Here is a 16,089-nt window from a genome sequence, read left to right as displayed (position 1 = left end):
GCGCTGATAAATTTCTTAGTTACGGATTGTCGCTTATGCATAATTCAGGTGGAATGAAGGAAGCCTTATCGTTTGTTTTACCATTGATCAAAAATAACCAACCGGTGATGATAAGAGGTCCAGTGGGTTGTGGAAAGAGTGCCCTGATATCTGTCGTACTTTCTTCCATACGAAACATCGAGCAGTCGACTTTGATAAAAGGTTCCTCTCTCTATGGACCTCAGGATCTGGTGATGAAACTAAAACGAAGTTGCGTTCAGTTAAATTCCTCTTCACACGGAAGAACGTACAAACCTAGAAGCGGATCCAGAGTTGTTTTGATTTTAGAAGATTTGCAACTCGCGTCTAAAGATTTACAGGTAGCGTAATCTGGTCGTATTTCTTTATTTCGCTCGTCCGTTTTTACAAAACGTTCGAATGTAATGTAGAGTATAAGAGTGTAATTTATTCAGGAATTAGTTCGGGAATTAATTCAAGAAGGAGGATTTCACGAAGAAGATCTGGAATTTGCAAGAGTTCCACTAACGATCATATGCACAGCGGACGCAACCACAAGATTGCATCCAAGACTAGAAGCTCTTTTGTCCACTCATTATCTGCCGTGAGTATCCGTGCCAAAAAATAATTTAATCAATTTCCTAAGTTTTTCGAGTATTTAAAAAGCCAGGCCTAAAACCCTCGTAATTTATCGAATTCATCATTTTATCTTAAAGACATTCTTCTTTCACGAAACATCTCAACTATAAAAATTCATTGTTTCAAAAAATATATTCCAACCAATTTCGTAACATTGCAGCCTATCTGAATTTCGACAATTAATTTTCTATATCTTTGTATTTATATTCAATGCATATAGCAACTTGAGCCACAAGAATTTGTTCGTTTTGTGAGATAGATATCCAAGCCCGAGAGATATCGTAGTCATCTTGGAGTTGCACCTGAGAGACTCTTTGAAAGGAGATCAAGTTATGATTGAATCTTGGATCGCTGAAACGGTGCCCGTCATGTTGGATGCTTTTCGATCGATCAAATCTTCTCACGGCTCGACGACCGATTGGACTCCCAAAGATTTGATCTTATGGGCGGACAGCTTGAAGTACTATCCCTCTCCGAAGGGCGAGTCGAATATCACGCGTCATTTGTTGGATGTTGGAAAACGCCTATTTTATCCCAGGCAAGAGCACTTTCGCAGCTGAAGTTCCAACGAAATGGATATTCCGCCTTAAATTTCCAAGCTCGAATACGTACTTTCACGTTCACGATTTTATACCTTTGAAACAGCACTTTTCCCTATCGCAAATTTTTAACTTAAATGTCCGTAAATTCGAAGCTTACGAAGAAGTTTACTTCGCAAACTGACAATTTCTCTGTCACCAGTAGAGTAAGATTTCTAAGCACGACAAGTGCTTCGATTGTCTATATTTTATATCTTCGTGTTTTCGATCGTGCCAGATTAACATCCAGAGATCAGGCTCGTTTGGAATCTGTGATCCACTCGAAGAGCTCGAAGTCGCTGGCGCCCGGAAGCGACGTGTACATATGGAAACACGGAAACAATGGTTTGCTGTCGTTGGATGAGGAACAATGGCGGAAGGAGATAATTAACGCAGCAGCGAGATGCGCGAGGGAAGGCGATCCGGTACAGGCATCGATTTCGTCTCACCTGTTGCACACGGTAGCCGGTAAGCACATTAAATTAACTTAATATTACGCTATTTCCCAACGAGCTTATTCCACCGATCATTTGCTCCATACCTGTACACTTTGTAAGTTTAACGAGATAGCGCTAGAGAGATCGTTGTTAGCCGCATCTTTCAATCGCAATCGGTTTATGATTATTGATAAATTGCTAATTTATTCATAATGATCTTATGATCTCGATAAATTAGAAGGAATATTGCTTCTCATCTTTGTCTCTTCTTTCTCTCTCTCTCTCTCTCTTTCTGTTTGTATTTCACACGTGATAAATTAAACTAGACATATGTTTGTTACAGTATAATATCTATAATACTAATGAATTTAATAAAATTTATTATCTATATAAAATTTGATTGTATTTAAATGTAGATCTTCTATCAAGTCTGATAAAATAAGATTATAAATTTTATCAGTTTTAGCAAATCTTAGAAAATAACTTCGCTTCGTTGATATAGTAGCAAATTTAATAGAATTTAATATCCATGCAGAATTTCTGCTTATTAAAATATATATTCTATCAAATTGTATAAATTAATTTTGTAAATATATATGTTACGTATTAATGAGGAATATTGTAGAAGAAATATTCTTCTGTATAATAATCACGAATAGTGATTGAATAATCACGATTTTGTTTTTTATTGTTATATTACGATGGCAAAACTTAGAATTTCCGGTTTATATCTTTTTCAGGTTTAAGTTGGGCTTTTGGTACAAGTTTAAGGGGTGTAATTTTGATTGGACGACCCGGAGCTGGAAGAAAATCGGCGGTGAGACTCGCTGCCACGTACTCTTCTCTTCGACTAATAAACTCGGGACCTGGTACTGTATAAGTAATTTCTATGTTTATGGGAAATTTATGTACGAAGATAAAATTCATATATAAGAGTAGAATGTTATGGGATAAATTATTTGTCAGGGCGCTGAAAAAAAGGCATAATTCGATATTTATTCTACTTGAAGTCTGAAACTGTAAAGTTTCGTTATTAGACGTACATTATTTTACAAATTCATATTTTTATGAATGTTACAAAAAAAGAAAAAATATAGAACCTGAGTAGGATGTTCTGGCATTGTGGTTTCATAAATATTTTAAAAACTTTTGTGTTATCCGCATTTTATGCACTTTGACATCTTTCGATATGCCATAAATGCACAAAAATCCGTAGTCTGATAATGATTTCTCCGCTTATACGCTATCTGCTGTACATCGTGTGTAGCTACTTGAAAATCGTATAAAAATTGGATGTTCCAGGCCGTGGCAGAGCGTCGGTGAAAACGGCGGTTCAAGCTGCTGGAATCGATGGTGATCCGACTCTGCTTTTGCTAGAAGAGCATCATATGAGAGAAGCTGGGTTGGCTGTTTTGGCTAGTGCAATAGTGTCGAGAGGTGAGCTCCCAGGATTATTTACAGTGGAGGAACTCGACGGGTTAATAGCGCCGTTGGCTGACGTGGCAAGAAGAGAAGATTTTTCGGGCATGTTGGAGCAATATCTTTATCATCGTACGTAACATGACAAAAAATTACTTCGACAAGACACTTACGCTAATAAATGTACATAAACAAAACATTTACTTATGGTACTTGCCATTGTGTATAGTATATTTAACTATTTATGTACAGTATACAATTACAAATACTTAAATATATTTAATAATACACAATACGTTGCTCGTTTGTTTCTACGTTCCAACAGACAGTTTTGTCTTCGATCGTAACTCTGTTCTCATCTGTACAATCTTAGCGCCTACTGTTTCATTCCAAACACTCCGAACTCGACACAAAATTCAATTAGCCTCACCATATACTTCTGTTACTATAAAATTTTGTAGGTTTGCGAAATTATCTTCGAGTAACCATAATCTTGGACAGTGGAGAGCTTCGTTCGCCTTGGTTGTCGCATTCGGGTCTCCTTAGACATTGCGCATTGATTGGTCCTGGAGTTGGTAGCGAATGGTGGTCCTGGGAAGGTGCTTTAACCGAAATAGCCTATCAACAAAACGGTATCGAAGCCGAAGATCCGGAGGAGACGTTGCCTGGTATCAAAGAGGTGGTAAAGGCTCATCTTGAAGCTCCGCGACAGCAGCAAGCTCCTGCTCGGTTCTTTGCTTTACTACACACCTGGAAACATCTGCAAGCAACTTGGAGCGAGGAAGTGGAGCAGAAATTAAACAGTCTCGAAGCTGGTGTAGGAAAGTTGAAGGAAGCCGGGGCGCAAGTGGCTAAACTGGAGGACGAAGTTTCGAAACAGCGTCAGGAGCTGGAGGTATACATTAACCTTGCTAATTTCCATCGAGTTCACTATGATGATGCCACTTGAGGGTATAAACGATGCCGAGATAATTATTAACGATTTTTGGTTAAATACATAAAGAGATGCGTTACGCTTTCGCACGTTGCTACGAAATTGTATTACGTCCTGTTCGTTAGTTTCTATCGAGTTTACTGCGATACGATATTACTTTGTTGATATAAGCGACGTTGGCATATTAATCTTTAGTTAATTAATAGGAACACATTATGTTTTCTCGCGCTAATTACGATAATTCTTAATTTCCTAGGCGGAACAAGGGCGTGCCAATGCAGCTCTCGAACAAATCACGGCGACGATGAGAGGTGCCACAGGTCAAAGAGGAGAAATGGCCAACTTGAAGGCTGAAACTGAACGAGAAAGTGCAGAATTAGCTCGCAGGAAGGTAAATATTGTACAATTGTCAAGAAATGTTTACATACAGCACGTCATATTTTTATTTATACTACGCGCTTTGTTTTCTAAAATCTTCACTAAACCGAAGCATTTGTCGGTGATAACAAACTTTACTTGCTTTAGTTTATTTCATTAATATTGCAAAGATGCTAAAGTAAATACATTTTCGTTATACATAATTCACACGATTCATCGCCAAATTGTTAAAAAATTAGACACTATAAAAAATACCATAGAAATAACAAAAGATATCCTTTTCTCTTCTTAATGTACAAATAAAGAATTTCTTATATTTAAATCTATTGCTTTTGAAAGCGTGTAGGTATATCATTTTCTAAGTTAAAAAATAAATAAATAAATTGAATTTGATATATAGACCAATATCGATGGCGAATTAGGAAAAGTCGAGCCATTAGTAGAACAAGCGGCACAAGCAGTAGCTGGTATCAGCGCTGATGCATTGGCGGAAGTTCGTTCTTTAAGAGCACCTCCAGCGCCTGTAAGAGACGTCCTCGAGGGTGTCCTTCGATTAATGGGCATAAAAGACACTTCTTGGAATAGTATGAAGACTTTCTTGGCAAAACGTGGTATTAAGGACGAAATAAGGTAAGCTCTTTAACAATTATTAATTCTCGTCAGACTTTACTTCATTTGTCCTGACGATAAAAATGTTGCTTGGTAAAAATCGCAAAAATTTAAATCGATAGATTACACAGCTTGCTCGTTAAGTTACAAGACATAACTCGATTTACGTCGACTTCCATTTATTGTAGAAAAAATGCACTTTATGTGGCGACATGAAATTTAACGCTACTCAGTGTATAATAGCAGTTTTTTCATGTAATATGGGATTTAAAGATAGGTTTCTTGTATTTTGAAACACTGTGGATATGGAACAACTTCTACATTTTTATTTCAAATATTAATACTTCAGTCGTAAACAAAATTAAGTTGAATCTGGTACAAAGACTATTTATTTTCTCGTCACTGTATATTCGAGCAAACACCTGATCTTATCTCATAAACAGTCATCGATTCGTAACGTACATACTAAAACATTTGCTCCTTCTTTATCGCCTAACTCGTAACAGGTGCGTTCACACTGCCAACATGACGAACGATATTTCTGTTCATACTTATAAGCAAAGTACCCACGTAAACTAACAGCCAAAATTGATCAGACAATTCGCAAACAAGATTCCCCTCTCATCGTCTGTATCATCAGAGGCCATTCAGGCGAGTTTGAAAAACGTGATAACGTCTTTGTTCGATTTAGAACGTGGGACGCGAGAAGAAGCACACCATCGAGTCTGGAGGCGGTTGCCAAGTTGGTCAAGGAGCGGCCGGAAAGTTTCGAGGAGAAAACCGCAAAACGAGCCTCGGTAGCTGCAGCACCTTTGGCTGCCTGGGTACTCGCCAACCTCCAATATGGTCAGATTCTTCAGCAAGTCGCGCCTCTCGAAAGGGAACAACGACAATTGACCCAGTGGGTTTATATTTCGACGTATTCATTTTATATCCGAGCCATTATAGTAAAACACAGGGAACGATAAGTATAAAATGTAACAACATTCGCTCTGAAACACTCAGAACACACAGCGGTCAGAAATTAAAAAAAATTATATGGAATATTAAAAAATTATAATATGAGAAAACTATACAGTGAAAAACAGTATAAAATATAACCGAACATTATACTGTTTATTGTTGAAAGTTCCACGCATAGAATTTTATTTTTATTTTATTTTGAAAACTGATTCTTTCATGGCAATACAATTTTATGGAAATCAATCTTATCTGTTAATAAAATCTCTAAATTTAGTAGAAATTTAGAGATAACATTTCTTTTCATTTTCAGAATTTTTATTTAGAGATTTTAGAAAATTTAGAGATAACATTTCAGAATTTCTTTTCATAGCAATAAGTTTCTGTAAAAGTTTTAATAACAGATAAAAAAAATATTTTGTTTGGCATCGATAATTTTATGAATAAAAATTTACTGGAATTTACGGCGATGTGGTTAATATATAAATTATACATAATTCATTTCAGACGTTTGTCAGCGGCTGAGGCTCAGATTGGCAAGCTAGCAGCTGGACTTAACACTGTGGAAAGTCGTGTAGCACAGCTTCAAGAGGAACTCGCGGAACATTCAAGGGGTGCCGCTGCGCTTCAACTACGTGCCGAGACAACAGAGGCAAGACTAGCAACAGCTAGAGCGCTACTTCAAAAATTGGACACGGAACATCGTGATTGGCAAGCACAATTAGAAGAATTAACCGGCAGGAAAGAGAAGTTGGACGTCGAGGCTGCTAATGTCGCATCCTTACTTGTTTATGAAGTAAGTACAATAATTTGTCTCGCGAATTTACAGAAGAAGAGCGGCGCTTAAGAGTAATCTAGGAATTTTTAGCAGTTGAAAGTACTTGAAGCTAATTTTCAGTTTCTGAATAATTAGACGTTGACCAAATAATTAGAAATTTTAGGCATCGAAGCGAATAATATTTCTGTTAACATAAAATCGATTAAACAATCAGGATGAATAGAATTCAAAATTCAAATGATATCTGTAATACCAAAAGGTTGCTTAAATAGTTAAAAATTCCAAAATTCGAACCAAATATAACAATATCTCCTTTTCCAACTTTTGTAAAAATAATAGTAAAATTAATCGGCACAACAAAATACCAATTTCCAGAGTCAGAATAATCAATGCTAAACCCTATCGAACTTAATAAAATATATTTGAGTACAGAATCCTGGAAAAGATGACAAGTGGAAGAAATCAGCCATCGATCTCCTAATCACCGAAAGAGAAAGGCTACTGTGGCGAGCTCAAGGTTTACCCGTGGACACTGGAAGTCTGGTTGGTGCATCCTGTGCCCTCAGAGGTCCTTTGGTTCCCATATTTATAGATCCATCCGGTGTCGCGGTTTCGTGGCTGAAAAACAACGTTGGTTCAAGAATAGAGATAACGAAACCAGAAGATGCTAAGTTTTTTACTACACTAGAGTTGGCCGTAAGATTTGGCAAACCATTACTGGTGGAAGAACTCGTCGAATTTCCATCGATCCTCTTGCCACTGCTACGTAGACGTCCTCTGAAGCTTGGTGAAAGAACATTACCAGCACCTCAAGGCTTCAAACTTTTCCTGGCTACCAGACGAGATAAATTGGATGGTTTTCCAAAAGAAGTCGACGCGGTCTTGTTTAAGATCGCTCTTGGAGCTGGTACCAAAAGTCTGGCGGAGAGGTTCGTCGAAAAGGTGAGGAAGATGACGATGCACCGATTTATATTCGATCGTTTTCTAACATGGCATTCCGCTTAATTTAACGTTACGAGTTCGAAGATTCGATATGGCATCGTATTATCGTAACTGCAGAATTAAAAAATTATTCCAATTACGAAGTACATTTTCCGTGACTACGTTGCTCAGAAAGCAGCATCCCTATTCTGTTCACTCTCGTCAAAGAGAATGTCTGCTCTCTTTCATCCATTCGAAAAAATTGAAAAAAGTTTGTTCAGACGATAACTCGCTTCGAGTGGCTCCATAACGAAATTGGAAAACTTGTTCGATGATCGTTGAAAATCCGTGGAAAGTAAAATATTGGTGCAAAAGATTAATTACCTTAGCCGGGTTGGTCAGGTTCTGTTGAAGGAGACTCCGGAACTGGCGACGCAGCGAAAGGAAGCGCTGGAACGCGAGGAAAAATTATCAGGGGAACGGGACACCGCGAGATTAGATCTGTTGGCGCAGCTGGCTACCGCAAGAGGTCAAGATCTTCTTCAAGAATCTGAAGGATCCCAGGGCGGACTTCTGTCGTCGTTGGAAGCCACTCAATCGAAAGCCAAAGAAATAGCTCTGGCTCTTGAGGAAAGTCGACGAAGCTTCGAAGACGTCACCAGGTCTGTCGCAGTTTTTTGAGAATTATTTCTTAAGAACGTATAGGGTGTTCTATGGTGAAATTGATCAATTTTATGGTTTGCCACGACACGTTGGGTTCAGCAAGCTATTTAGAGTAGAGAATATCGTAAACCACGGTCCGATTTGATCCTGTCGAAATATTTCAGCCTTCAAAGTAGCTACATTTGTCAAATATACATTTTCCTAAATTTCACGATTTCATTATTCGCGTATGTAATTAGTAAGCTGTGGGTATTTATGCAAATTCATACTTTTAAAAATATAGCTAAAGAAATAGGATCTAGACAGAGATTTGATTCATCTAAATATCATCAGTATTATTATACTTTGGCTGTTCTATATCGTATAATAACATATATTATGTGCATCTTAAGCATTTTTTAAATTTCCCATTAATGCACAAGAATCCACAGCCTAATAACTAGCGTCCAACCAATAAATGATGCTAGAAGTTTTACCCGAGTTTTCTCATATTAGCTACGTTTGAAACGATAATTACCATGGCTTCCAGAAAACTTTGTCCTTTCTATATTTACAAAATGAATAAAAATTTACAGAGAGAGAGAGAGACAAAGAGAGAAAGAAAGAAACTTATAGATCCCTTTTTAGAAAGCTCCTCAATTATATATTGTATGATGAATGTTAAGCAGAAGTCTGTCTAACGTCGTACCTTTTAATTTATGAAGTTAATTGAAACATATTTGACATTTCTCTATTTAGAGGTAAGACACAATAAATATTAGTTTATTCTTCGGATAAATCTATCACACCGTTCAAAGCTGAATAAGTTTTATTGCACTTTCTTACATGAACTAGGTAGAAAAAAAAAACAAACAAAAAGAATATCTTAAACCTATCGATTAAACTTATCGATTATATCTAGAACTATTTTCTAGTTACTATTTATTGTAATTAGCGCATCTGCATATAGATGGCGAGTGCGAACTCACGTTGTCATTTTCCACAAGTTAGGTTGTTCTGTGAAGTAACACAGAGATGTAACAAAATGATCTGAAACTGTAAGTGAAATTAAAAATTCTATTCGATTGACCTTCTTACAACTCATAGCTTCCTTTCTTCAACCTGAAATAAAAGGTAAAAAACGATGAGTTTCTGAAAGAAGTTCTACAACCTTGTATTCTCTCTGTGAATAATAAAATTAGCACTTGCAAAAATATGAAACTATATTCCATGGTATTTCTGTTCTTCCTAGATAATACAAACATATATTCTCACGCGAAGCAGCGGTATTATCGGAATTAATTATGCCACTCTTGTAAATCCTGAAAGTGATCAACAGATTAACATGTCCAACCATATACATATATATGGATTACACGTGTATACACGTGCTCCATGCTTAACCTTCCGTTCATTCTGAATATCCTAGTTAGTAAATCTAACAGAGAATACTCCTGGGTAAAATCGCCTATTAATGTTCAATAACCAATAAACATTGTTTCACACGGTTCTTGGGTGTCCCCGTGTATCTTTTATAGAGCAACGTTTTTCTTTAATTATAGATTTTTCAATGTTGAAAGTAAGATGTGCACATTTGTTATTCTTACTTTATGAACTTTGTTACTTGTAGTAAATTGAATTGTACAATTATCTCTGCTCACGATGAAGTTCAGTCTGATGGATTGAAGCAAACAAGAAAAAGAAAATGATTAAAAACCTATCTGGAGAAATAATACGAACCTTCAACTTGTATCGTTAGATCGTACGATGAGCATAGGAATTTGAGTTAAGTTATTTTACGTTTATAGTCATTTTATTATACATAAAATTGTTTTATATTATTATTTTATTATATGCACGCAGAGTGGGAATGAAAATTAATTTAACAAGAATTTAACCTCGTCAAGCTATTATGACTACCTATGAAAATGAACGAAAGTGATATGAATTTGATATATACATAGCACGAAGCTAATTTACATACAATGAATTAAAAGGGTATTAAATGTAAATCATATATCGTAATACTTGTCGCTTCTACCAACAAACTTCTCAGACTTTCAAAACGAACTTCCTTGAAATTTACTCATGGTTTATGTAATATTTTTTTGCTTCAAATAGTTTCCCGACTACGCTGGCAAAGTTTCGCGATTTCACTGCGGAATATTCTCTGTATATATTTCATGTGAAACTTTTTAAATTCACGAAACCTTGAGACTCATTGAGTAACTCCTTTTCACGAATGCTCTCAGTCGCGACCCGAAAAAAAGTTCCACGACAGACTATTCATAACGAAGTTTTAATTTTTTGTCCTAATTTCTGTTTTTGTATACTGTCTACAGAAGAGCCAAAGAGCACGAAAAATTGGCTAAATTCGCTGCCAACTTGTATAAAACTGTGAGAGGTCTTACCGCCTTGAGTCCACTGTACGTGTTTTCTGCCGAAGCTTTCACTGATATTTATTTGGAGGCGGAAGATTACCGCAAATCGATACTATCTCAAGATAAAAGGGAGCAAGACAAGCTGATCGAAAAACGGTTAGTAAATGGTCGAAAAAGAAACTACTCGTTAAGGGTTGTTTATTTCATTAATGGATCGTTTCCAATGTCCAATTATTTATTAATATCACATAGGATAAAAGTCTACTGTAAAGTACACATACGTATGTACCATATGTATAATATAATTTTACGGTATAGTATAAAATTTCTCAATGTTTATTTTCGATGCAAAAATTGGAATATAATTTTTTGATAGAATCTAGATTTAATACACTCGAATTGTATATATGTGTTGAATTATACTGTACGTAATATAATATACATTTACACGTTAATGTTACTATATGTATGTTATATGCGATATGATTTTACATTGAAGTTTCCAAAATTACAAAATTACAAAATTACAAAATCTATTACAGGTTAATTGCTTTGACTCTTCATTATTGCTCGAAGGCCGTATATAGAGAACATCGATTGCCAGTAGCATTACAATTGGCACTTTCATTGAATTCCGTGCCAGATGTTGAAAGAAATTTCTTATTAGGAGAAATTCCATTAAATGACGACGAAGATTCCGATTACAAAATACCCGATTGGGTACCCGAGGAACGACGTCTATCAGTTCGAACTTTAGTTTCTTCATTTCCACAAGTAAGTTAACTTAACGAACTTGTTTTTAAATTACAGTGATATAATTTTCTATTACCGCGAACGGTCATTTCCTGTCATTCAGATAGCCGTAAAAATGAAACAATGCTGGTTGAGCGACGTTAGCAATATTTACGCTGAAAGCAATTTAACCACGTTCCAAAAAGTTTTATTGATAAAAACCCTTCGTCCTGATTACTTGCATACGGCGCTCTCGAAATTGGCTGCGGAAGCATTAGGTAATTTTTTATTTTTCTATTATTAACAACGATTACATTGTTTCATCGATAATTATACGTGTAGTTTAATTAAAATGTTATTAACAATTATTATATGGAAATTTCACAACAACCTTGTGATAAAATCGCAAGGGATATAACTGTTTCAAAATCTTTCTTTTCTTAGAAAGAGGAAAATTTAAAAAATTATAATTTATTCAAAATAGTAGTTTAAACGTAAAAGTATTAATGAGAATAAGTCGATTACCCTACTTAGTATTAAGACCACTAAAGCAAACTATGAAAAGCATAGTGTTGCCATTTGCCAACGCATTCTTATTTCACCATATCGCAGATACGTTTAATATTATACTACTAACATATAAAGTATCGGGGTAAATGTACAGATAAGCCATTGGATTATTATATTATTAAATTATTTCATTTTCCTATATCTTCTATATATATCTTTTTTTTTTAAGTAAAAATATACCAAGTGAGTTAGATTTTTAAAAATTATTTTTCTACAATTTTTTGACAATTTCATACTCAATGCGCTTTTATATTTCGAATAATCATGCGTTTAAGAGTTTATAGATATATATATATTTTTGCTTACCTTCTGATTTCCCATATAATTTTCGTTCGGAAAGGTGTGAAAAATTTAGCACCACCGCACTGGTCCTTGAGGAAAGTAGCTGAAAACGAAAGTACATATCCTGTGTTGCTGCTTCTATCACCGGGAGCTGATCCCGGTTCAGAGCTGGCAGCATTAGCGAATAATCACGTTGCATCAGCCACAGGATTCGTCGAAGTATCACTTGGACAGGGTCAAGTTGCTCAGGCTGAACTCGCGCTGGAGAGTGCTTGTCGGTAATGCGCCTTTCTTAACTTGATGAAATATAAATTTCCAGCTTCATGGATTTTATGAATTTATGTCATCATGATAAGAAAAAAGATATTTCGTCCTCGCAACATCGTACTTTCTGCATATCAAATGATACAATTTTATATCGAGTATTTGAAGAAGTGTCATCCGAAAATTATTCCAAAGAGAAATTTTGTTTTCTTAATTGTTACTTATTTAGCTATATCTGATATTTAAAGCATAGCTTTTTACGAAGCGTTCAGAGGCAAAAATTTCGTAAGTTTAATTATGTCCCTTGTTACGTGAAAGAGGTCAAGATTCATATTTAATATTTAAAACGATAAATGTCGTTTGGAACGTGTTTCAGAGGAAAGTTTTATCCGCTTTCCGGTTATATTGAATAAAAAATTCGATATTAATGTTCGATATTTAATAACGGACGTTACTTCAAATACTCTTCGAAATCAAAATATTTGTCACGCGATAAAACAGATGTATCCTCTTGCAGAAAACAGAATGGCTGATACAGTCTTAGATTATTTCAATGATTCGCTTCATTAATAAACGATAAATCCATAATACGATGCTTCAGTGACTCGAGATTTTCAACTTTCGGATCTAACTTCCGTTCACATATGCTAAACAATGTCTTCGGGTAGCCTCGTTATCTTCGCCAACTTACTGTAGGAAAGCTGCAATGTTTTGGCTTGAGGCCATAGTCTTCACGATGGCGTACTAAATCAGCTATGGACTTTGTTTACGTACTTCCATCACGTAATTCGATATTGTTTACGTGCGCTGCGTATACATTGCGATTAAATTATCAACCTTCGTGTTATTTACTGCTGAATATAGCGTGCGAAATTTCCTATTCTTGCTTCCAAACAAACACCTTACCTTGCCCCTACTTGCACTGTATAATAAGCTTCCGTGATCATTTTTAAAAAGCGTCAACTTTTCAATGAGAAAGAAAGTCCTCGATCTCCAACTTTTCCTGCATACTTTCATGCCGATTAGTAAATTTTAGGCGCGCAACCGAAAGTTAAGAAATCTCGCAACGAATGCATACACCATATAGTTTAACGATATAATTACACCTAACAATTAAACGTCATTATGGAAAAGTTCAATTAACGAAAGATTAAGGCGACTGATCTGTTGATGAAACAGGAACGGAGGCTGGATACTGCTCAGCAACTTGCATCTGGCTCTCAACTGGCTTCCCAGACTGGAGAGCCTTCTCAGATCACCGATGTGCACCAGCAACAAAAATCCTGCTGCAAGAATTTGGTTAACCACCGAACAATGCCTGGGATTCTACCCTAGTCTCGCGGCTCTCTGTTTAAAACTCGCTTACGAGCCACCGGAAGGTGTTAAGAGGAACGTAAAACGATCGCTGCAACAGCTTTGTCAAAAGCACAAGAACGTGAACGTTCCTGGCAGCCTGTTGCTGTCGTGGCTGCACGCAACACTTCAAGAACGACGAAAATTCGTGCCTCAAGGTTGGATCCGGTCGTACGAATGGAACGAATCGGATCTCGAAGCAGCATATGAATTAGTAGTGAGAGAAATAGAGTCGACGAAGAGTAAAGATAAGAATGGAAACTGGCAAACTGGCAGAGGATTGTTGGACGTAGCGATTTACGGTGGTCGCCTTCAGGATGATTACGATATGAGAGCGTTGTGCTCGATCGTTGGCGACGTTTGGACTTCCGAGGTGTTCGACGGTCGTAGAAAGCTGGCTGACGTTCTCAGGGTGGTTCATGGCTCGTTCGAGGAGGCAGCTAAGGCGTTGGAATATGTTCCGGATAATGATTCGCCTAAAGAATGCTTTGGATTGCCCGCGAACGCGCATAGAGCTTGGGAGAGGACTGCTGCCGAGGCTGCGCTAACGCATTTGAAAGGTTTAGTTTTTATCAGCAAATATTAGTAGCAGACTGCGGGTTCTTATGTGTCTATGGGAGAGTCGAGAATGCAAAACTGCACGGAATGTATATTACGTGATAAAATATATAAATAAACCCGGAATTTAATACTCATTAAGCATATTATTTAGTAAGACAGTCGTTTGTAAAGTTTCTATGTTCTAAATTAAATTGCATTCACGAAGATATGAATTTGTTATTAGGGCTGATGATAATTTCGATGGGGAGTAGGAAATGATATTAGGTTGTCCGAAAAGTTTCTTTCGTTTCATAAGGTGGTAATAGATGAACAAAATTTTATTGAATTAGTTATGATCCACTTCGTTACATTTCTATTATTATGTTCGTGCATAATTCAATAAGCTAATATGAAACAGAAAATATTGTGCGTCTATTATTTCCTTATAAAATGAAAGAAACTTTTCGGACCACCTAATACAACTGGGATGACTAAGAAACGAAGACAATTTCTTTTGTTGGAATTTTTCTTCTTTTTTCGAGAATGCAATACAGGGCTAACAAGAGCAATCGTTCCGTAACTGAAATATCTCATCCTTTTCTATAGAAATGTAATTTACGAAGTGGCTATAAATTGGTTAATTGTCGGCAGGAATTTTAATCAAAGCGTCCGTCAGTAACGACAAGAGCAGCAAGAAGACGGAAACAAAAATTCAGAGGGACTTGAAGGAACTAATCGACCGCCACATCTCGATCTTTGGATCGTCAACGACTAGCGAACACAAGGAAAATAAAAATCCATTGGAAAATTTCTTTATCGATGAAATAAATCTGACCAAAAAGACGTTGAATGTTATTCGCGTTGACGTGGAAAACCTGCGCCTCGAGGATACTAAGGTTCAAACAAATTTCTTAAAATTTCATATTAATCTTACGGTACTAACTACGAATATCTACCAATGGTTGAGTCATTAGGTCTTTTATTACTTTGCTATTATTTTCGATTTTTATCTTGCATTTAGAAGGTTCGATAGATTCATACAATTACGAACATTCGTTTGACTAATTTCTAGACTCCCATACACTGGATGGAAAACTGGAAATACGGCCCAAAGGAAGCTTTGCCTTTCGTTAAAGGGTTGTTGAGCAATTATCAAACTTTAAATTCCATTTTGACCATCTCCTCGTCTGTTGTCGATATATCGCGATTGGCAAGACCACGAGCGTTTCTGACTGTTCTCAAACAGCACACCGCGCGAGAAACGCGTCAACCTATGGAGAATCTTCGACTTTGCGTGAACTGGTTCGAAAATCGACGGAACGACGACTGGAAGATATCGTTGATCATCGAAGGACTATTGATATCTGGTAATTTGATTCGTCTAATGATCATTAGTTAACACCATCGACTAACAATTTTCTAAAGTACCCTTCACTGATGGAAAAAAAAATTCAGAATTTCAAATTTCGAAACTTCCTAGATATTAATTCATATGAAATTACATGTCGTATAATGTATAATTTTAATAGAAGAATGGAAAAACTATAATTCTGATTGCAAACGTAATACGAAGTACAAATTGATAGTAGAAAGTGGAAAATATCAAAAAGAGAATCGAAGTGACACGAATTTTTCTTCTTTCGTAAAATTGCCTTAGCAAATGATACGAAATATT

The 16,089-nt window shown here is 36.2% G+C and overlaps 1 protein-coding gene across 1 annotated transcript in view; it reads left to right on the top strand.

The window, feature by feature from the left end:
* LOC100647022 (cytoplasmic dynein 2 heavy chain 1) overlaps window positions 1–16,089 on the top strand; it is a 31,993-nt gene that overhangs the window by 15,425 nt on the left and 479 nt on the right. Inside the window, exons 25-44 of the mRNA XM_020863424.2 lie at window positions 49–359; window positions 453–601; window positions 896–1,174; window positions 1,453–1,682; window positions 2,392–2,520; window positions 2,954–3,202; window positions 3,532–3,965; window positions 4,261–4,395; window positions 4,783–5,012; window positions 5,683–5,892; window positions 6,459–6,747; window positions 7,162–7,671; window positions 8,053–8,312; window positions 10,635–10,829; window positions 11,216–11,447; window positions 11,530–11,683; window positions 12,316–12,535; window positions 13,701–14,434; window positions 15,066–15,310; window positions 15,487–15,781. Of these exons, the coding sequence (XP_020719083.2) occupies window positions 49–359; window positions 453–601; window positions 896–1,174; window positions 1,453–1,682; window positions 2,392–2,520; window positions 2,954–3,202; window positions 3,532–3,965; window positions 4,261–4,395; window positions 4,783–5,012; window positions 5,683–5,892; window positions 6,459–6,747; window positions 7,162–7,671; window positions 8,053–8,312; window positions 10,635–10,829; window positions 11,216–11,447; window positions 11,530–11,683; window positions 12,316–12,535; window positions 13,701–14,434; window positions 15,066–15,310; window positions 15,487–15,781 (5,490 nt within the window). The remainder of the gene's footprint in view (window positions 1–48; window positions 360–452; window positions 602–895; window positions 1,175–1,452; window positions 1,683–2,391; window positions 2,521–2,953; window positions 3,203–3,531; window positions 3,966–4,260; window positions 4,396–4,782; window positions 5,013–5,682; window positions 5,893–6,458; window positions 6,748–7,161; window positions 7,672–8,052; window positions 8,313–10,634; window positions 10,830–11,215; window positions 11,448–11,529; window positions 11,684–12,315; window positions 12,536–13,700; window positions 14,435–15,065; window positions 15,311–15,486; window positions 15,782–16,089) is intronic.

This window comes from Bombus terrestris, chromosome 6 (assembly GCF_910591885.1).
Source record: "Bombus terrestris chromosome 6, iyBomTerr1.2, whole genome shotgun sequence".
Taxonomy (NCBI): Eukaryota; Metazoa; Arthropoda; class Insecta; order Hymenoptera; family Apidae; genus Bombus; species Bombus terrestris.
The sequence above is the reverse complement of the archived record's forward strand: the minus strand, read 5'-3'. Positions and strand labels throughout refer to the sequence as shown.